At 43.3% G+C, this 20,033-nt stretch overlaps 1 protein-coding gene across 3 annotated transcripts in view; it reads right to left on the reverse strand.

The window, feature by feature from the left end:
* Window positions 1-19,636, reverse strand: part of glis2b (GLIS family zinc finger 2b) — a 77,628-nt gene extending 57,992 nt beyond the window's left edge. For all 3 annotated transcript variants that reach the window (XM_043711460.1, XM_043711458.1, XM_043711461.1), the window contains exon 1: window positions 18,806-19,636. In XM_043711460.1, coding sequence (XP_043567395.1) covers window positions 18,806-18,837 — 32 coding nt within the window. In that variant the 5' untranslated portion in view covers window positions 18,838-19,636. The remainder of the gene's footprint in view (window positions 1-18,805) is intronic.
* Window positions 19,637-20,033: the final 397 nt, after the last annotated feature.

Below are 20,033 nucleotides of genomic sequence, written 5' to 3' on the forward strand. Positions count from 1 at the left end.
GCAGAGGGTGGTACGTGTATGGAATGAGCTGCCAGAGGATGTGGTGGAGGCTGGTACAATTGCAACATTTAAGAGGCATTTGGATGGATATATGAATAGGAAGGATTTGGAGGGATATGGGCCAGGTGCTGGCGGGTGGGACTAGATTGGGTTGGGATATCTGGTCGGCATGGACGGGTTAGACCGAAGGGTCTGTTTCCATGCTGTACATCTCTATGACTCTATGACTCTATACTGTTCAGACACTCACTAGGAAATGGACTACTGATTTGAAGGACACATTTACAAAGAAACCCAGGAGTACAGACAGAACTGCCAGACTCCTCTACATGTTGCACCTTCAGCGGCTTCACATTCCTCAGATTTCACTTGGTGACAGGGAGGTTAGGTTACTAGTCATGACTCATATCCTCCAGCTAACATGACCTTTCACCTTACTGAAATGTCCATTACTGAACCATGATTGCCTTACTTAAGAAACGTTTTCCACCACCTACCATATTGGAGCCCTTAATGTTAAGTTTCAGAATTAGTTACCATGGTAATCCTACTGAAAGGCTAGCTGTTCAAACGCCCAACAGCAAGATTAGAACTGATAGATAAGGAAAACCTTTATCCAGATATCTAATTGAATCCAATAAATGTAATGATTGTGTTTGTTTGTCAGTTTATCCATTACTGATTTCCCATTAAAGAGAATCTCATGCAACTCAGACCCCAAACAAGGTGTGGAGAGAAAGAACAGAAGAGTGGGGGGGAGGCAGGGGATTCAGGGGAGGTGAGGAGATAAGAAAAGCAGAGATTGGGATATAGTGAAAACAAAGGAAAGTGAAGGTCTGAATAGATGAAGGAGAGGCAGGGAGGAGGTATGGAGATAGAATAGGGAAATGATGGAGGGAGCAGAAGGGAATCAAGGTGGAGGGAGGTGAGGGTCAACCCTAAAAGGAGGGGAGAGGCAGGGAGGGAAGGTGGGGAATTGAGGGTAGGTGCAAAGGGAGGAGGAGACAATGGGGAGATGGAAGCTAGAGGGATAGATGGACAGTCAAGGTAGGGCCACTAACAGCACATGGCAAGCAAGGGAGAAGGCAGTGAGAGGTGAGGCTGGAGGAAGGCAAGGTGCAGGAGACGGACATTTCTTTTTCTCAAAGATGAATCTCCGAGCAGAAGCTTCTTGAAACTCTTTTTTAAGATGTCACTCAAAATCTGCTTCTTTCACCAAGCCTTTGGTCATCTGCCTTGCTCTCACTTTGTGTGGATTTTTGTGTCTGACCGTCGACCAGTGAGAGTGCCTTCGAGAGGTTTCTTTATGGTTAAAATGTTCCATTTGTTGGTGAGCAGCTGACTGAGCTCTGATGGGTCTTAGAGGGACAGAATTAAAAAAGAAAGCAGCTGAGATTACTGCTCTCTCACCTACATCTAGTCATCGGGAAAAAAATACATATTGTTGTGAAAACTGGACAAGCACATGATCGTGCTAAAGTGGAGCTTGCCTCTTCATTTCCTGGGTGCAGTACCAGCAGTGACCACCATGCCCACATGGCATATCTGATCCTGGAGAGTGCGGCCAGCCTCTCATTAGCAACAGCTTTTGTAAAGTTCCTAAAATCCTGCGTCCAGCCTATTACTGGTCTTTTTCTTGCCCAGGGCAGGAATAGGGATAACAGAACCCTGTTTAATTCAGCCCATGGTCATGGTCTGTGCTCATATGTAAATTCTGTGGAACAGAAAGAATCCATTCAGGCCCTTTGGCCTGTTTTATTCCATCCAGGCTGATCTGTACTTCAACTCAAGTTGTCTAGCTTTGCTCTATATTCCATGATATCTAATCTCAGTCTCAAAAGCTCCAGTTGACACAGAGCAGCCACAGACTTTGGGGAGAATGTTCCAGAATTTAATTTCTCTTTGTATGTCCATCTTGATTTCATCCCTAACATCTTCATTGTAAGATTATGTTTCTTTGTGTCCTGGACTCACCCAGATACAGGTTTTCTATCTCTAACTTAGTAAAGTGGGGCAGGGTAGTTGCCTGTGCCTTCCCTGTGTTCACAATGAATTTCATCTGTCCCTTATTAAGTGAACACACCCAAGCCAGACTCTGCTGTTGGTCATCCACACAGCTCATCATCAAAGACCTCTTCCTCCACCTTATTGCCCATTGGATATTTGGGCTGGACATTCTTGCAAAGGTACACTCCACAACCCTGTTACCCAACTGGTTACTTGATGTATCCATCCTCATGAAGGCCCACCCATTGGAAAATAAACAGACTTCTTTATTGAATTAGGATTTTTAAATTGCCTTTTCAATAGCTATTTCATCCCCAACTCTAATACTTAAATGATTAACAAACAAAAATGTTTAAACCTTTCCGCATTACCCTAAAAATTTATCTCCAGCGAGTCTAGGCCTTGAGCACAAAAATCAACGCTGACAACTCTAGTGTTGTACTGAAGGAATATTCCATTGTTGGAAGTGCCATCTTTCAGATGAGATGTCAAACTAAGGCTCCCATTTGCCTGTTCAGGTGGATATAAAAGATTCCATGGCACAATTCACAGGAAGGGCAGGGAGATATACTCAGTGTCCCGGTCATTGTAAATTCTTCAGTCAACAATCACAAAATAAAACTTATCTGGTCGTTATTACTCTGCTAATCATGGGAGCTTGCTGTGCACAAATTAGTTGCTGCATTCCTACATTTTGCAACGACTACACTTCAAAAAGCACTTAATTGGCTGCAAAAGCACTTCAAGATGTCTGGTGCCTGTGAAAAGCTGTATAGAAATGCAAGCTTTGCGTATTTTCATCAGGAAATTTATTTTGACCTCCTAGAAACGTGGTGATATCCTGGAAGGGTGGCAACCCCACCAGCTGGTGAGGATTTTTGCAGGGGATGGGCGGGGGGTGAATTCAAAATGCTAAATAAATGACATTTACAAGTATGGAGGAAGCGAGACAAAGGGGCTCTGGGATTGCAGGCAGCCTGTCTACTGAAGGAGAGGCCGAACAGAAATCCATGAATGCTGAATTCTTTCAGTTTCTAAACTGGGAGCTGGCAAACAGGAAGTTCTGTTTCCACACAGTCAAGGCCCAGCCTTAGCTAGCCAAGCACCCCCTACCTCCCTGCTCTGTCTCTTCCCCAGAGAAAGAAGCACAGACATTTCTCACAAAGTGGGAAGGGGGTTCAGGGGTGAAAGCAAGCAATTATTAAGAAGTTGTGAAATAAACAAAAATCACTTGACTGGGAAAACAGCTCATATCCCCAAAAGACATGTAAAAGTTAAAGAGAAGGAGAGAAAATCTAATGGCTACAGATCGCTCCAGCTTACCTTGTAAATGGCACTGATCCAACGAGTCCAGACACTCAGGAATTCAGCAGCCAATGCCTCGCAGCAATGAAGGGCTGAACCATTAACTACCTGGCTCTCTTGCTTGAACTGGGGGCGCAGGGTCATGCAGTTCCCATTGCAGCTGTATGGTGCAGGACAGCTCCTCACCCACCTAAGTCAAATGTGAGAGCATAAATCCCTCTGAGCCAACCTTTATATCAATTTCATGGTGCAATCAGGTCCACTCAGAAATGCACAGTTCTGAGATATTTTATTCTTAAAAATAAACATGGCTCCAGGTGTTTAAACAGAATCAGGAACTGTCCCATTCTTACTCCAAACTGCACCATATAAAGTGTCTTTCTAGCAGAAAATGCCCCAGACAGGAGTGGTCAATAAAGTGGGTTTTATGGTAAGGAAGGCTGACCAACAAAATGTGAGTGGCAAGAAGGGCAAAGAGTTTTTGCATCTCTTAACACAGAGATCCTAAAGGCCTTGCCCATGTCAGCTTAACCCCTGTCTCAATGCTATGTTCCTGCTCACTGACCAATACCACACTAAGATATACACACACGCACACACTCACACTCCAACATGTACAGAGATACTCATAAAATTTAACATGTATAATAATGCACACAGATACAAAGGAACAAATATTGACCAATATACAATCACACATAAAAAAAGACTCACGTACTGGCATGTACACCAACACATGGTATACACTCAAAGACACATACATACATCAACACTTGAACAGTGACACAGATAGGCATCAATGATGTCCCTAAGTAAAGTTTACATTTCTTTTGTAAACAAAATGCGAGCTTTGTTTTCTCAATGGTTGATAATCATTAAATGAAAAATATTTGCACAGTCTAGACTCCTCGCCAGAGCAGTTCTAAAAGGTTCAACTGAGAGAAGGGACCGAACAGAGTCAAATAGCAAAGTAAAATGATGCATGAGTTTTCAGCTCAGCTCTTTTCACCAGCTCAGAAGATGGTGGGTAGGAACCCCACAGACTACAATGTAGAAGTTGCCGACGCCAGTCTAGAACTGAGCATTTCAGAACTTTAAATCTTTACATTTTAAATCAAGGCCACATTTTTTAATTGTTCCTGCAGAATGCTGTTGTGAACACCAAATGGTGGCAGAAAGCACATAAATGGTGAGTGAAGTGGGTTTTCCTCTTTTACAGTACACCGCGAAATGCTGAACTCTGAGTTTTATCTGTGTTTACTAAAGTGAGTGACAACAGTGCTACCAGTGGAAAAGAAAAGTGACCAATCAATAATGCAGTTACCAGGTTGCTATTTCTGACTATTAGCAAGCTTTCAAGTGAAAGAACAACATTGCAAAAGTGGAAAAGTCTTTTTTACAAAGATTATCCAGTGGATAAATTGCTATTTGGCATTGCATAATATTGAAAGACCAGCCCAGTGTGAGTCCAAACCTAGTTCTTTAAACTCTCTCCATTATTCTTTTCAGGACAGTGTAGCCACTTGCTTGGCTGTTTGAAGGGTTCAACAGATATATGAATGTTTGGCTGCCTTCAAAAGCACTAATAAAATCTGTTGCATCAACTTTATTTAAGCACCTATCCTGGGGAATATGAGTCTGTTGGCTTTGACAAATGTATAAAAAATTGAAGTGAATAATAGCTTTTCTATTGCCTATTCAATTTATTTTTATTTTGACACATTAATGAACTTCGAAACAGAATAGTTGCTTACGATATGCCTGTTCATGTGGTGTTTATTTCAACAGATTTATAAGCTTCTGAAACAGCCAATGGCTTTTCCAAGGCTTCTCAAGTGATATTTGTTTATTTATCACATGGGCGGCACGGTGGCACAGTGGTTAGCACTGCTGCCTCACAGCTCCAGAGACCCGGGTTCAATTCCTGCCTCAGGCGACTGACTGTGTGGAGTTTGCACATTCTCCCCGTGTCTGCGTGGGTTTCCTCCGGGTGCTCCGGTTTCCTCCCACAGTCCAAAGATGTGCAGGTCAGGTGAATTGGCCATGCTAAATTGCCCGTAGTGTTAGGTAAAGGGTAAATGTAGGGGGTATGGGTGGGTTGCGCTTCGGCGGGGCGGTGTGGACGTGTTGGGCCGAAGGGCCTGTTTCCACACTGTAAGTAATCTAATCTAATTTCCAATCAATCTTAAATATTTTAATAGATTAGATTAGATTCCCTACAGTGCGGAAACAGGCCCTTCGGCCCAACAAGTCCACACCAACCCTCCGAAGAGTAACCCACCCAGACCCATTTCCCTCTGACTAATACACCTAACACTATGGGCAATTTAGAATGGCCAATTCACCTGACCGGCACATCTTTGGACTATGGGAGGAAACTGGAGCACCCGGAGGAAACCCATGCATACACGGGGAGAATATGCAAACTCCACACAGTCAGTCACCCAAGGCTGAAATCGAACCTGGGTACCTGGGTCCCTGGTGCTGTGAAGCACCAGTGCTAACCACTGAACAATAGATCTTGTGTGTTCTGTTCATAAAGGAGCTGGTAAGCGAGTCGTTTCAAGAAGTAAAGGTTACAGCAGATAAGGGAGAGTTAGTGAATGAGGGCAAGATGGGCTTCATATTAATCTGAAGAACTGGGCCACTGTCTCTGGGAATTGAGGCAGCGTTGTTAACCTATTTTCACCTGGTTAACCTGCTTCTGTCTCCAATCAGGTCCGGCTCCAAGTTGTTCTGCCATCCAAGAGATGAAAATCCCATCTGCCAGGACAGAGTGTGTCAGGAAACTTTCTGACTCCTGATTTCTGCTTCCATGATGAAATTGCAGACAAACAAAAGATAGTCAGTCAGCGCCATGAGAATTAATTACCAACTTTGCAAATTTACATTTCAGCTCTGGATTGGGAGGATGCCCAACTGTCTTACTGCCGTTGAAATGGGAAGAAGTGAAAACAACAGCCAGAGTTTTGATCTTGATTATCCTTCCACCGGGAAATGAAAATAAGTGAATGAATCAAAGCTGTAACCCCGCTCCCACCTCAGTCAAATGTTGTTACATAAGTTGCTGAAAACTGGAACAAGTATCTGGACATGTAGACTGAACCAAATTCCAATAAGGATTTAATGACTCAGCCAAGGAACATTCTAGTAACCATTTTTGACAGACTTCTATTCTTAACCATTACAGAGCAAACAATGATAGCATCCCTCTCTATCCTCTCCATTTCTCCACTTCCTTCCCCTTCTCTATGACATTCACCAAAAATCCACCTGATTGAGTCAGCCTTTGGTCATCAGTCCCAGTATCTCCATCGCTAGGAGATTGACTCTGACATCATCTAACGTGTACCAAGTTGTCCAGCATGGGTCAGTGAATACATTATTTAAAAAACAGATTTTCCCTCCCAGACCAAAAGTAGCTGGGGATTGCGGCACAGACCTAATCTCCGACCCAGTCAAGATCAGCTTATGCAGCATTAAAAGACAAAATTGCATCTGGGATTTTTCATTTTTTTAAACATTCGTTCATGGGGTCTGGACATTGCTTGCTTGGCCAGCATTTATTACCCATTTCAAAGTATTCTGGAGAAGGTGACCTGCTGTCTTGAACAGCAGAGGAGCAGCATATCCTTTAGCTATGGACTTCCAGGATTTTGACTACATGGCTTTGAAAGCAATAAGGTTTCAAGTCAGGATGGTAAGTAGCTCGGAAAGGATTTACAGGTGATGGCGCATCCTATGCATCTGCTGCGGTTGTCCTTTGGGGTGGTTGAAGTCACAGGTTTGGAAGGTGCTGTGCTATAGCTAGGGTATGTTGCTGCAGGGTATCTTGTTAATGTTACACATTACTGTCTCTACACATCATTGATAAAAGGAGTGAATGTTGAAGGTGGTGGATATGGTGCCTTTTGAGTGAGCTACTTTGTGATGAATGGTGTCAAGCTTCTTGAGTGTTGTATGAGCTGCAACCATCCAGGCAAGTGAAGTTCCATCACACTCCTCACTTGTGCTTTTTGGATGGTGAACAGGGAATCAGGAGGTGAGTTACTTGCCAATGAATTCTGAGCCTTTGACCTGCACTTGTAGCCACAGTACTTATATGGCACTCCAGTTCAGTTTCTAGTCAATGGTAATCCCCAGAATGTTGATATTGGTGTATAGTCCTGCTCTGAATGGTTTCTTCCTAGGATAGGAGTATTATCACCACCTGGCTCACTCTAATCATGCCTGCTATCCAGCTTTAGACTTGATAATTGCATACCAATTGAAACCGGGAATACTCATGTTCTGCAAGGAGCTCAAAGAGTGGGGTGCTAGAAAAGCACAGCCAGTCAGGCAGCATCCGAGGAGCAGGAGAAACAAGCTGTCAAGGCTTGAGGAGAGGAGCGTGTCAATTGAAAATTTCAAACCTCTAATTGATAGCTTTTGTTCGTTGAGGTTATGACGAGATAGGTGAAATCAGCAATGAGGTAACAATAAGGAACAAATGGTAGGGGCTGAGTGGTTTCTAACTCTATGCAAGAAGCTCTAGAGCTAGCTGGCCACCTTCTGTTCCCTTGTAGCAGCGTTGAATGCCTTAATGGCCTCCTCCTGTTCCTATGTAAATAATTATGAGACAAGATGAAAATAACACACAATAACATGGAGCCAGCTTGGCCAAATCTGGAGCATACATGGATAGGAGGACTGGTAATTGTATTTGCAATAATAGACACAAGCAGGTTTACTAACTTACTGCAGATAATTCTGATCTGTACCAAATGCGAAGAGACTGTGAAATAGCCAACATGCACTGCATTTTATCACTGCAGAGTAACATTGCTTCTGTGTAATGGATTCCTTTATTTGCAGAGTCTCTGGTTCAGTTGCAGTGATTCCTCCAGTCTGGATGCATACAGTAACTTCCCAGCACATGAGAGTGTGCTGCTGGATTTATCTAGCCCTGTGGCAAAGGCACAGGATAAACATTGAGGTTTGCACTGTTATGTGTTCAGCTGGGTAGGATAGCTCCTCCCAACAGAGGGTCCCTTTCATCTCCCAAGACAGCAACATATTGGCCCATTCCAGGACATACCTCCTTCCACATCCAAAAGGACTTAATTAACAGGAGAGGAAAAGGGCCTCAGTTCAATGCTGGGCTAGTCACAAAAAAAATCTCAGACATACGGAAAAAAAGTCTCAGACACAGCTGGTTTGAAGTAGGTACCTGTTCAAGGCCTTGGCTGTTTTTCTGTACTCAGTGATAAATAACTAGTTCATTTTGACAAGATGGCCTCTGCTTCCCATAAAATCTATCTCCGTAGAAGAAATTAAGATCTCATGTTTTAAGGTGCTTTCACAATCTCAAGATGACCCAAAGCATTGTACAGCCCAGGAAGTTATTTTTGAAGTGCAGTCACCATTGTAATTTAGGAAGTATGGGAGCAAATTTTGCACACAGGAAGATTCCACAAACAGCAATGTGATACTGACTAGATCAACTATTTATACATTCGGCTGAGAGAAAAGGTTGCTCAAGGGGTATTGGAAAAAGCTTGGGCTGTTCTTCTTCAAAATAAAAACTCATCATTACGCTCCCTCTAAATTCTGTGGGGAAACGAGAAGGCCTTACAAAGGCCCTATACCAAAGGTTGGCTCCTTGAAGATACCATGATTGTCAGCTTCACAAAAAATGAAGGGACCACAAACTTGAATAAATTGCCCACACAGTGCAAAACTAAATTGTTGATAATTCTGCTTTTCAAAAAATTCTGTTATTAGTATGCACGCCCGTGAACAAACACACTGACATATAATATACTGATCCATCTGCTTTTTCAGAGAACTGAGAACCATCCCCAAGACTCTAGCTTTGTTTCTTAATTTGTTTGTGGGATCTTGCTGTGTACAAGTTAACCATATAACAACTATGAATTTCCTTCAAAACATTCCTCTAATATTAAGCACTTTGAAAAACCCATCTAAGATATTATATAAATTCTTCATTCATTTAAATCTGACTTTGCCCACTGTTCATTTAATAGCAAATGTGCTTTGGGATCTTAAAAAGTGAAAACTTTAGCAGAATGGCATATTGTGCACTTCATGTCATTATATGATGCTCTTGTCTGAATTAACCAACACACATCTGATTTACTGTAAGCAATCTTCGAGGAGAAAGTGAGGTCTGCAGATGCTGGAGATCAAAGTTGAAACTTTATTGCTGGAACAGCACAGCAGGTCAGGCAGCATCCAGGGAACAGGAGATTCGACGTTTCGGGCACAGGCCCTTCTTCAGGATTCCTGAAGAAGGGCCTGTGCCCGAAACGTCGAATCTCCTGTTCCCTGGATGCTGCCTGACCTGCTGTGCTGTTCCAGCAATAAAGTTTCAACTTACTATAAGCAATGTCAAGGCAGATTTAATGATGTAAAATTTTGAAATATCACAGTTCAAAATACCAAAAGCGAAATGGAAAGAAACTATTTCATTTTGTTCCAGCTGTATTTAATAAAAATCACTGACTAACCCCAGGTGTTGCTGTGACAACACAATTTTAATCAAGGGCATTAATTTCAGTTGAAAACCTCTCACACATGCAACGGAGGGAAATGATCCTCACATGTGGATGTTTATTTGGCAACCATCTGCGACCAGTCAGTAACCAAGGAAACAACAATCAAAAACACTTTCACTCTGTTTTCTGTCTCGCCATTTTTCCAACAAACACACAAAAAAGGTTAAAATACACACACATAAACCATGTGAATAACGATTGTTCATTCATCATTGATCAGAAATGGAAATCACTACATCTGGATTCCCAATTACCCAGCATATGCCTAGTGGGTAATATACCAGACAACACTGATTTGACTGAAGATCAGAAATTTGCAATTAGTTCCCATTCTGCACACTTGGTCAATCTGATCAAACAGTGATTAACCTCTGGATGAACTCAGCATTTCTATTTACAGCAATCAGGTCTCTCATAGCATGCAACTCATCTCCTGATTCTCCAAAACCTACCCATCAGCTTCAAGACTCAATTTAGGAAAGAGGTATAGTACTCTCCACTTACCTGGATGAGGGCAGCTTCAATTACACTCATGGAGCTCAATGTCATCCAGGACAAAGCAGCTCACTTGATTGGTACCTCATCAACCAGCTGCACAGTGACATCAGTGTGCACAATCTACAAAATTGCACTACAGTAATTCGCTAAGATTCCTTCAACAGCACCTTTCAAACTTGATGACTAATACTACTGAGAAGGTCTAATGCAGCAAATAAATGAGAACACCTGAACTTGGGGTGCAAAACCTGAAGCTTCACTGCCTAACAGTACTATGGGTGTCCCTACAGCAGATTGATTGTAGTTGTTCAAGAAGGCCATTCACCATGTTCTTGTCAAGGGAAATTAGTGACAGGCAATATATGCTGGCTTTGTCGGTGATACTTACATTCTGTGGATGAGGGAAAAAAAACGATAGTTTTGACTCACCTTTTTGTACAACGTATAGATTTAGTTGTGACCTTACCTACTGTATTTAATATTGAAAGACCTGATTGCTGTAAATAGGAATGCTGAGGTCATCCAGAGGTCAATGGTGCTCACCTCACACCTAAAATTCAGCTCTTTTGTCCAAGCTTACACCAAGTGTATAATGAGATCTGGAACTGAGTGGTCATGGTGGAACCCAAGCTGAGCATCAGTTAATTGACTGCCTACATGCTGTTTGATGGTGGTGTTAATGGCAACTTTGTTAACTTTGCTGATGATAAAGAGTAGGCTGACAGGCAGTGATACAAGGCACAAGACAGGCGTATGATGGAATACTCCCCACTTGAGTGCAGCTGCAACAACACTCAAGAAGCTTGGCATCATCCAGGACAACTCAGCCTGCTGGTTGGGACCACACCCACAAGCATCCACTCCTTCCACTACAGACACTCAGTACCAGCAGTGTGTATTAGCTACAAGATGCACTGCAGAGATTCACCAAGGATCCTTAGCTAGCACCTTTCAAACTCACAATCACTTCCATTTAGAACAACAAAAGCAGCTGATACATGAGAACACTGCCACCTTCAAGATCCGCCCCAAGCCACTCACCATCTTAACTTGGAAATACATAGCTGTTCCTTCACTGTTGCTATGTCAAACTCCTGGAATTCCCTCCCTAAGGGTATTGTGGGTCAACCTACAACACAAAGACTGTAGCATTTCAAGAAAGCAGCTCACCAACTCCTTCTCAAGGGCAACCAAGTACGGGTAATAAATGCTGGCCAGTCAGGGACACCCACATCCCCAAAAATGTAATTTTTTAAAAATATCCATGGTCAGGTAGGTGCCAATATTATGGCTGTACTGAAACAGCTTGGCTAGTTTGTGGTTAGATCTGCAGCACAAGACTTTAGTACTACAGCAGGGATATTGTCAGTGCCCAGGCCTTTCAGACTCCAGTGCATTCAGCCATTTCTTGATTGCACATGAAGTGAAATGAATTGGCTGAAGACTAGCATCTGTGAATGGCAGGGATGCCAAGAGGAGACCAAGATGAATCATCCACTTGGCACCTCTGGTGGAAAGTGGGTGAAGTACCACATCCCTGTCTTTGTCATTGACATGATGGGCTCCTCATTGAGGTGATGGGAGCATTACAAAGCTATGATCTGATCCATTGATTCTGGTTAGTTCTGTCTAAACATGCCGTCTCTGCACTTGTAGTCCCCTGCTGTACCATGCTGTAGCTTCACACGGATGACACCATACTTCTAAATATACCTGGTGTTGCTCCTGGCATGTATTCCCACAATCCTCAGTGAATCACTGAGTCAATTAAAACACACCATTATAGTCTCACTTCACAGTTAGCTCAATTTTTATAATTACAAGGAAGTGATGCTTTACGCATAGTTGTTTACAGCACAGAATGAGGCCAATTGGCCCATCATATCCACACATGGTCAACAAGATCTGACTGTACTAATCTCATTTTCCAGCTCTTGGCCCACAGCCCTGGGGGCTATGATAATGCAAGTAAATACTGAAATACTGCTTAAGTGTTGCAAGAGTTTCTGACTCAGCCACTCTGTCAGGCAATGAGTTCCAAATCCATCTACCCTCTGGATGAAAACACTTCTCCTTAACTCTCCTCTTGGCCCATTACCCTCAATTATGTATGTCTCCATTAGGTTTCCTCTCAACAATCACTATTCCAGAGGAAATAACCACAGTCTATCCAATCTTCCCTCACAGATCAAACCATCATCCTTTTAAGCTATGCGGCCAGGTTCTGCATATGCTGACCGGCATACCAACGTATTGACTTCCAACTTCGAAAGCTGATGCTGCACATGGACCTTGGAGGTTCGCTCAAACCTTCCAGCCTAGACAGCACCCCTGCAAATCTCCTCTGCACCCTCTCTCAAGCAATCACATCCCTTCTATAATTTGATGACAAAAACTTCACACATACTCCCAGTTGTGACCCAACCAGTGTTTTATACAGTTCCAGCATAACCTCCCTGCTCTTGTATTCTATCATTTGGCTAACACAGGTAAGTATTCCATAAGCCTTCTTAACCACCTTAACTACTTGTCCTGTTACGTTCAGGGATCTGACACTAGGGATGGGCAATAAAAATGCTGACCAGTGATGCCAACATCCCATGTGTGAGAGGCTGAACAAGCTGGGGCAGTTTTCCCTGGAGGGTCGGAGGCTGAGGGGTGACCCTTATAGAGGTTTACAAAATTATGAGGGTCATGGATAGGATAAATAGACAAAGTCTTTTCCCTGGGGTCGGGGAGTCCAGAACTAGAGAGCACAGGTTTAGGGTGAGAGGGGAAAGATATAAAAGAGACCTAAGGGGCAACTTTTTCACACAGAGGGTGGTACATGTACGGAATGAGCTGCCAGAGGATGTGGTGGAGGCTGGTACAATTGCAACATTTAAGAGGCATTTGGCTGGGTATATGAATAGGAAGGGTTTGGAGGGATATGGGCCGGGTCTGGCAGGTGGGACTAGATTGGGTTGTGATATCTGGTCGGCATGGACGGGTTGGAGCGAAGGGTCTGTTTCCATGCTGTACATCTCTATGATTCTATGACTCTATATGAAAAAACCACAAAGTCATAGTTTAATTTCTTGCATTGTTAGTTCTCCCTAAGTGCATTATCTCAAACTTTTCCAGGTTGAATTCCATTTGTCACTGCTCTGCCCAACTGACCTATCTGTTGATATCTTCCTCATTAGTTGCCACCCTAACAATTTTTGTGTCTTTCATGAACCTCATGATCATAGCTCTTACATTTAAGTCCAAGTCATTAACGTACACCACAGTGCAAGGGCCCCAGCTCTAAGTCCAATGGAGCCTCACTGGAAAGAAACTTCCAGTCACAGAAACATCACTGTACCATGACCCTCTGCTTCCTCTCTTTCAGCCACTTTGCCCTGGATCCCATGGTCCCCCTTGCTTTCTTGACCAGTCAGCCAAGGGGGACCTTCTATAGAGCCTTGCTAAAGTCCATATAGAGCCTACCTTGCACCAACCCATTTGCTGTCTTATTATTTTCACTTTTGCTGAAGATAGATTACATATTTGATCACCTATTATCTCCATGACTGTTTGGGGAGCTTCAGTATTCACTAAATAACATGTTTGCCCCTGAACAATCTGTTCAGATGCTATTACACACTCTGGAACAGGTGAGTACTAACTTGGGACTCCTAACTCAGAGACAGGACTAAAAATGAGTTTTAATTTTAATTATACAGAGCCTTGGTCAGCCTTTGTGATTAGTAACTGCAGTTTAGAAATGTTATATATACTCTGAAGAGAGCACAGGATGGATTCACCAGAATGTCACCAAGATTAGAGGTTTGGATTATCAGGACAGGTTACATAATAAAGATACCCTTGAGTTTAGAAAGTTGACAGGTGACCTATTTGAAGAGTTTGAAATAAAAGGATTCAATAGGAACAAATACATAAAAATAATTTCCTCTGTAGGGTAGTCCAGAAAGAGGAAGGATAACCTTAACTTCACACTAGATTGTACAGGAATTAAATCAGTAGGCACTTTCCTGGCACAAAGGATGGTGAAAATATGGAATTCACTCCCTAAAAGGCAACTGAAATTTTCAAGACAGATTTATACAGATTTTGTTAGGTAACAGCAGCATCAAAGATATGGAGAAAGGACAGGCATGAAGAGTTGGAGCATGATCAGTCAATAACAGAAGAGTCAAGGGGCCAAATGGCTGCCTGTTGTGCATGTTTCTACATCACTCCTACCACATCCTCGAACTCACTGTAAACAATTGCTTGGAAAGTGCTCTACATTCAGTTTGAAGATTTTACATTGTAGAAGTTTATTCTGCAGTCATGAGCCGTACCAACCAGCCCCACTCACACAGCCTACCTCAAGTAGGGGTGACCTGATTCAATCACCTCATTTGGTGCACATCCTTAAATGTATAGGGATATAACTATTGCTCCTCAGCCTTTCAGAAAATGCCATCACATTCCAGGGATCCATAGGCTCAGCGATTATCTGCACCTTGCCAAGGAGCCATTCTTCCTATGTCAGCCCAGACAGTTAGTCAATTGTCTATTTGGCTGTAGGAGGACTCACAGACAAACCTCATCCTGGCCTCACCCAATATACATATCCATGCAGGGAAAGTTAATGAACTGGTGATCGAGAGTGGTAGCCCTGACTAGTTCTCTCAATTATTTGGCTTTTACAAAAATTGTTGAATATATTTTTTCTCTAATTCATGCTGCAGAACAGTTGCAATCTGCACACAGTTAACATTGACATCAGCTCCTGTGCGTAGTCACAGGCCTGTTGGCTCCCACCCCAGGAATGCTTCAGACTGTGGCTGCCTCGATAGAACAGCTTTGTACGTTTGCCAGCGCCTTTCATTATAAGATTTTGATTTAACCATTTTACCACTGCACTACCTTACTGACCTACTCGAGTGTTGAATCTGACTTCAGCACAGACAACAACACAACCACATATGAAAAAACTCATCCACCTCCACCTCTTCCCACAGGAAACCCACGAATTTAACAAAGTCTCCAATAACAGGAGCCTCTCCAAGTAGAGTAAGGAATTTCTCCTGGTGTCCCATGCAACATTTATCTTTCAGCCTGTATTGCTATAAGCAGATTAGCTAGTTGTTAGCACATTGCATTGTGTAAAATCTTGGTGCAGATAGACTGGCTGATGTATTTCCAACTTTCTAATAGGGAGGACGTTTTAAAAGTACTTCATTAACTATAAAATACTCTGAAAATAAAAAGAAAAATATGCATTTCAACGACACATTTCAAGTCCTCCGGTGATCCCAAAGTACTTTAATTGCCAGATAAATATGAGTAAATCTCATCTGAACATTCTCCATAGTCTTGACATCACCAAAGTGGCCATCCTCATTTGGTAACCGACAATGAATCCATAATGGTGCTGGGATTTTTCACCAAGAGGAGAACCTTGGCCTTATTTACACAGATTAACTTTACCACAGAGATAGTGAAGAGCAGCAAAGCCAGGGCTCACCGGTCCCTGCTCTGATTCCACACCCAAGCTGTAAGTTGTGGAGGTCATGTTCACTGGCTCAGTATCACCTCCAATGCGATCAGCAGATGCAGGGTCTGGAGATGGGAGGTTTGTGTTAAACGCATTAGCAGACAGGGGGAAGCTATTTTACCAGCCAAAGCTAAGGCAGTCCATGGTCAGTCTGAGGGAATCACATTCAATGGAAGTTTGCAGGGTGCAGCCTAACTCATACTAGCAATTCCTTGCAGATCACCATAAAATTATGAAAATATTTACAACGTAATGTGGGAAAATATGAGGTTATGTAATTTGGCAGGAAGAATAGAGGAGCCAAATAATATTTAAGGAGAAAGACTGCAGAAAGCTACAGACCAAGGGGATCTGGGAGTCCTTGTCCATGAATTACAAAAAAACTAAAATTCAAGTTCAGTGGGTGATAGGGAATGGAAATGGATTGTTGGCCTTTATTTCAAAGGGAATGGGTATAAAAGTTGGGAGGTTTTACAATGCACTTGTCAGACTACAGCTGGAATACTTATGGGACCCTTTTGTGCCTCTTATCCAAGGAAAGATGGACTGGCATTGGAGGCAGTCCAGAGAAGGTTCACTTAGCTGATACCAAATAAGGAGGGACTGCCTTGTGAGGAGCAGTTGAGTAGGTTGGGCCTGTACTCACTGAAATTTAGAAGAGTGAGAGGTGGCTTTATTGAAACACACAAGTTCCTTGACTGGGCAAATGTGGAAGGGTTGTTTCCCCTTGTGGTAGAGTCGAGGACCAGATGGAATAATATCAGAATAAGGGCAAGGGCACACATTAAAGATATAGATGAGAAAGATTTTTTCTTTCAGAGAGTACTGAAGCTGTGGAATTCTTTATTACAGAGGGCTTTTGAAGTTGGGTGTTAAGTATGTTCAAATCTGAGATGGATAGTTTTTTTGCTTAATCAGTGAGGGAATCAACAGTTATGAGGAAAAGGCAGGACAATGGAGTTGAGGATTATCAGATCAACCAGGATCCCATTGAACGGTGGAGTAGACTTGATGGGCTGAATGGCCTACTTCTGCCATTCAACTCACCTATTCCATGCCAGTGATCCACAAACGCCTCCTCCCAATCCTCTTCATGCCATCCAACAAAATATCCTACTATTCCCTTCTTCTTCATATGCCTATGATACTTCCCCTTAAAAGTATCTTTAAAATTCACTCTAATAACACCATGTGGTAGTAAGTGTCATATTCTGGCCACTCTGAAATTTTTATTGAATTTATAACTGATCACCTTATAATTTTGGTCTGCCCAATGAGTGGAAATATCCTAGCATCAGCTTCAGCTTTCTCTTTTAGAGAAGGAAGAGCCCCTGATTTTTCAGTAATACACAAAAAAACCCTCTCTTTCTCTCTGTCATTAACGCTCATAACTGGTCAGAATTTCTCCTGTTAGCTGACATTCAAATCATTTAAAAATCACAGTATAATTTTGAAAAACTAGCATGACCTTGTGTATGCATTAAAAAGAGACATGTCCAATGTCTTGCCTGGCTTTGTTTGTATTGTTTAATTTTCTTATTCCTGGCACACTGTTCAATGTAACTAAATCAAACAGGGCCATCAGGTTTCAAGTTCAATCCATACTGAGTTATCTAATTGCAGCCTCAAAGTATGGCAACTGGCCTTCGCATCTCTAAATAAGGACCTCGGGGAGATGGGGAGATTCACGAGGGAGAGTGAACTCAGGAATATCAAATCAGCCGAGATTCCTGTTCTTGCTCATATTTGAGCAACTCCTGCTAGGAAAATTGTGATGTCCTGATTTCAGATGCAGATGGATTTGGGCGTAAGGGGAGAAGGGCAGTAGTGTTTCAATTGAAATGTATGAACTGACACAGGCAACTATCTGTGTGGAGTTTGCACATTCTCCCCGTGTCTGCGTGGGTTTCCTCCAGGTGCTCCGGTTTCCTCCCACAGTCCAAAAATATGCAGATTAGGTGAATTGGCCATGCTAAATTGCCCGTAGTGTTAGGTATAGGGGAATGGGTCTAGGTGGATTGCTCTTCGGAGGGTCAGTGTGAACTTGTTGGGCCGAAGGGCCTGTTTCCACACTGTAAGAAATCTAATCTAATCTGATATGAACAAGGGGGACACACAGTAACAGAGAGCTAGTGATGACCATCATCCCCACTCTCCACACTGATTGCACACCAATTCTACTTCATTGCTACCCAGTTATCTGGTCAGATGATGGCATTGCATACACCGGAGGAGGAGAGATTATGAAGTACAAACACTTTGGTGGGCAGAGATGGAGTCTAATATAACGTCAGTAGATCATAGCAGGCAACAAAAATACAATATAATGAACAGAGTAATACTGGAAGACGATCGGAGTGTAACACAGAAGTCAATCACAGTACAATATTGGGAGTGATTTCAATGTAATGTTGGGAATTAATCAATGTGACGCTGGCAGTAGGTTACAGTGTGATTCTATGAATGGATCAGTTTAAAGCAGGAAATGGGTCACATGACGTGGAGTGGATCACCGCGAAAACAGATCATAGTGTAGGGAGTCAATGACAATGTGGGGAGCAACTCACCTTGTTGCTGGGAGTCGATCACAATGTGAAGAGTGGGTCACAGTGTAACACTGAGAGTGGATCAATGTTGAGAATGGGTCATAGCGTGGCACTGGGAGTAGATTCCCGAGTAATGTTGTGAGTGGGTCACTGTATAAGTGGATCATAGTGTACCCCACAATGTGGATCCCAGTGTAGGGAGTGGATCACGGCATAGGGCGTGGATCGTGGTGGAACGCTAAACACTGCAAGGGTGTGGGTGACAGTGTAATGTTGGAAATGGGTCACACTGCAGGGAGTGGATCGATCGCTGTGTTGGCAGTGGATCGCTGTGGGACGCGGGTAATCAGCTGGAATCCTACCTGCGCCGGAGTTGTCTCTCGCCGCCAATCATTCAGTGGGATCCCGATTCTCCCGATCGCCTGCGATCTGGAATCCACCGGAGTCCGAGGCGGGTGCCGATCCCGGATCGCTGCTTGGGCCAGGAATTAGCGGGAGCGCTGGCGATCGCTCGGCCCGGCGGAGGCGGACCAGCCCCAGCCCCAGCCCCAGCCCACCCCCCCGGCTCCAGCGCCTCTCTCTGTCAGACTCGGCACCGATTTCTTGTCGCTTTTCCCCTGAACTCCATCCCGGGCGGTGAGCGCATGCCCGGAGCGAACTCTGCACCTCCCCTGAGACGGGGTTAAAGCGGCACTGTACTCCCACCCACATCTCAGCCCAATGTCAAAAACCCTCCCCCGCATTCTTTGGGTCTCCCCCCCCCCCCACTACCCCGCAAAATCCTGGCGTCAGCTTGACATTCCCACCCTTTTATTTAAAGTTGAAATTCATTTTTCGCGTTGCACAGTGAAAATTCCAACGAAGGCTGGTTAGCAGCATTTTTATTAAAAACTGCGATTCTAGTTTACAAAACCAAAATACGCAGTTTCAGCCAGAATGTCTCCTTTTGTTATCTCTTCTGATCTCCCAATTCCTGACTTTTCCAATTAAAATCTCAAAGTTAAGTTATTTAGCCTTGCCTCTGCCTCCTCTATGACTGGGTGCAATCCTGCAACATACCCCTCCAATCCCCTTCCCCAAAGCCTACCCTTGCCCCACTTCTGTTTTCTGAATCATTCCTCCCTTTACTCCACATGGCACTTGGCACTTGGTAAAGTGTATTTCCGCAGAATAGCCTCATCTCTCCATTTGAAGTGGTAACAGCTCCAGACCAGTACCATCCAGTATGGAGTGACCCTATTGATTACTACGTCCTTATATTTTCTAATCAGCCTGCTCAGAGATGGCATTACCCACTTTCTGGAGTAGGTGGGTTTTGAAACTGGGCCTCCTGGCCCAGAGACAGGTGCACCACCATTGCATCATAAGAGTCTTCTACCTGGAAGCATCGGATTATTATTATTGAACACTCCTGCTTTAACCAGTGGTCTCAACAGGCAGGGGAATCAACAGACACCTGTGTTAGTGATTTACATAGATTGGCCAGTTCATGATAAAAGTACACTTAGTAAAGGGAATATTTGTAATCAACTTTCTAATTCTTACAAACGTTCCCCATTATCCCACAGTGTGAACAAAGTCAATGTGAAC

This window comes from Chiloscyllium plagiosum, chromosome 21 (assembly GCF_004010195.1).
Source record: "Chiloscyllium plagiosum isolate BGI_BamShark_2017 chromosome 21, ASM401019v2, whole genome shotgun sequence".
Classification (NCBI taxonomy): domain Eukaryota; kingdom Metazoa; phylum Chordata; class Chondrichthyes; order Orectolobiformes; family Hemiscylliidae; genus Chiloscyllium; species Chiloscyllium plagiosum.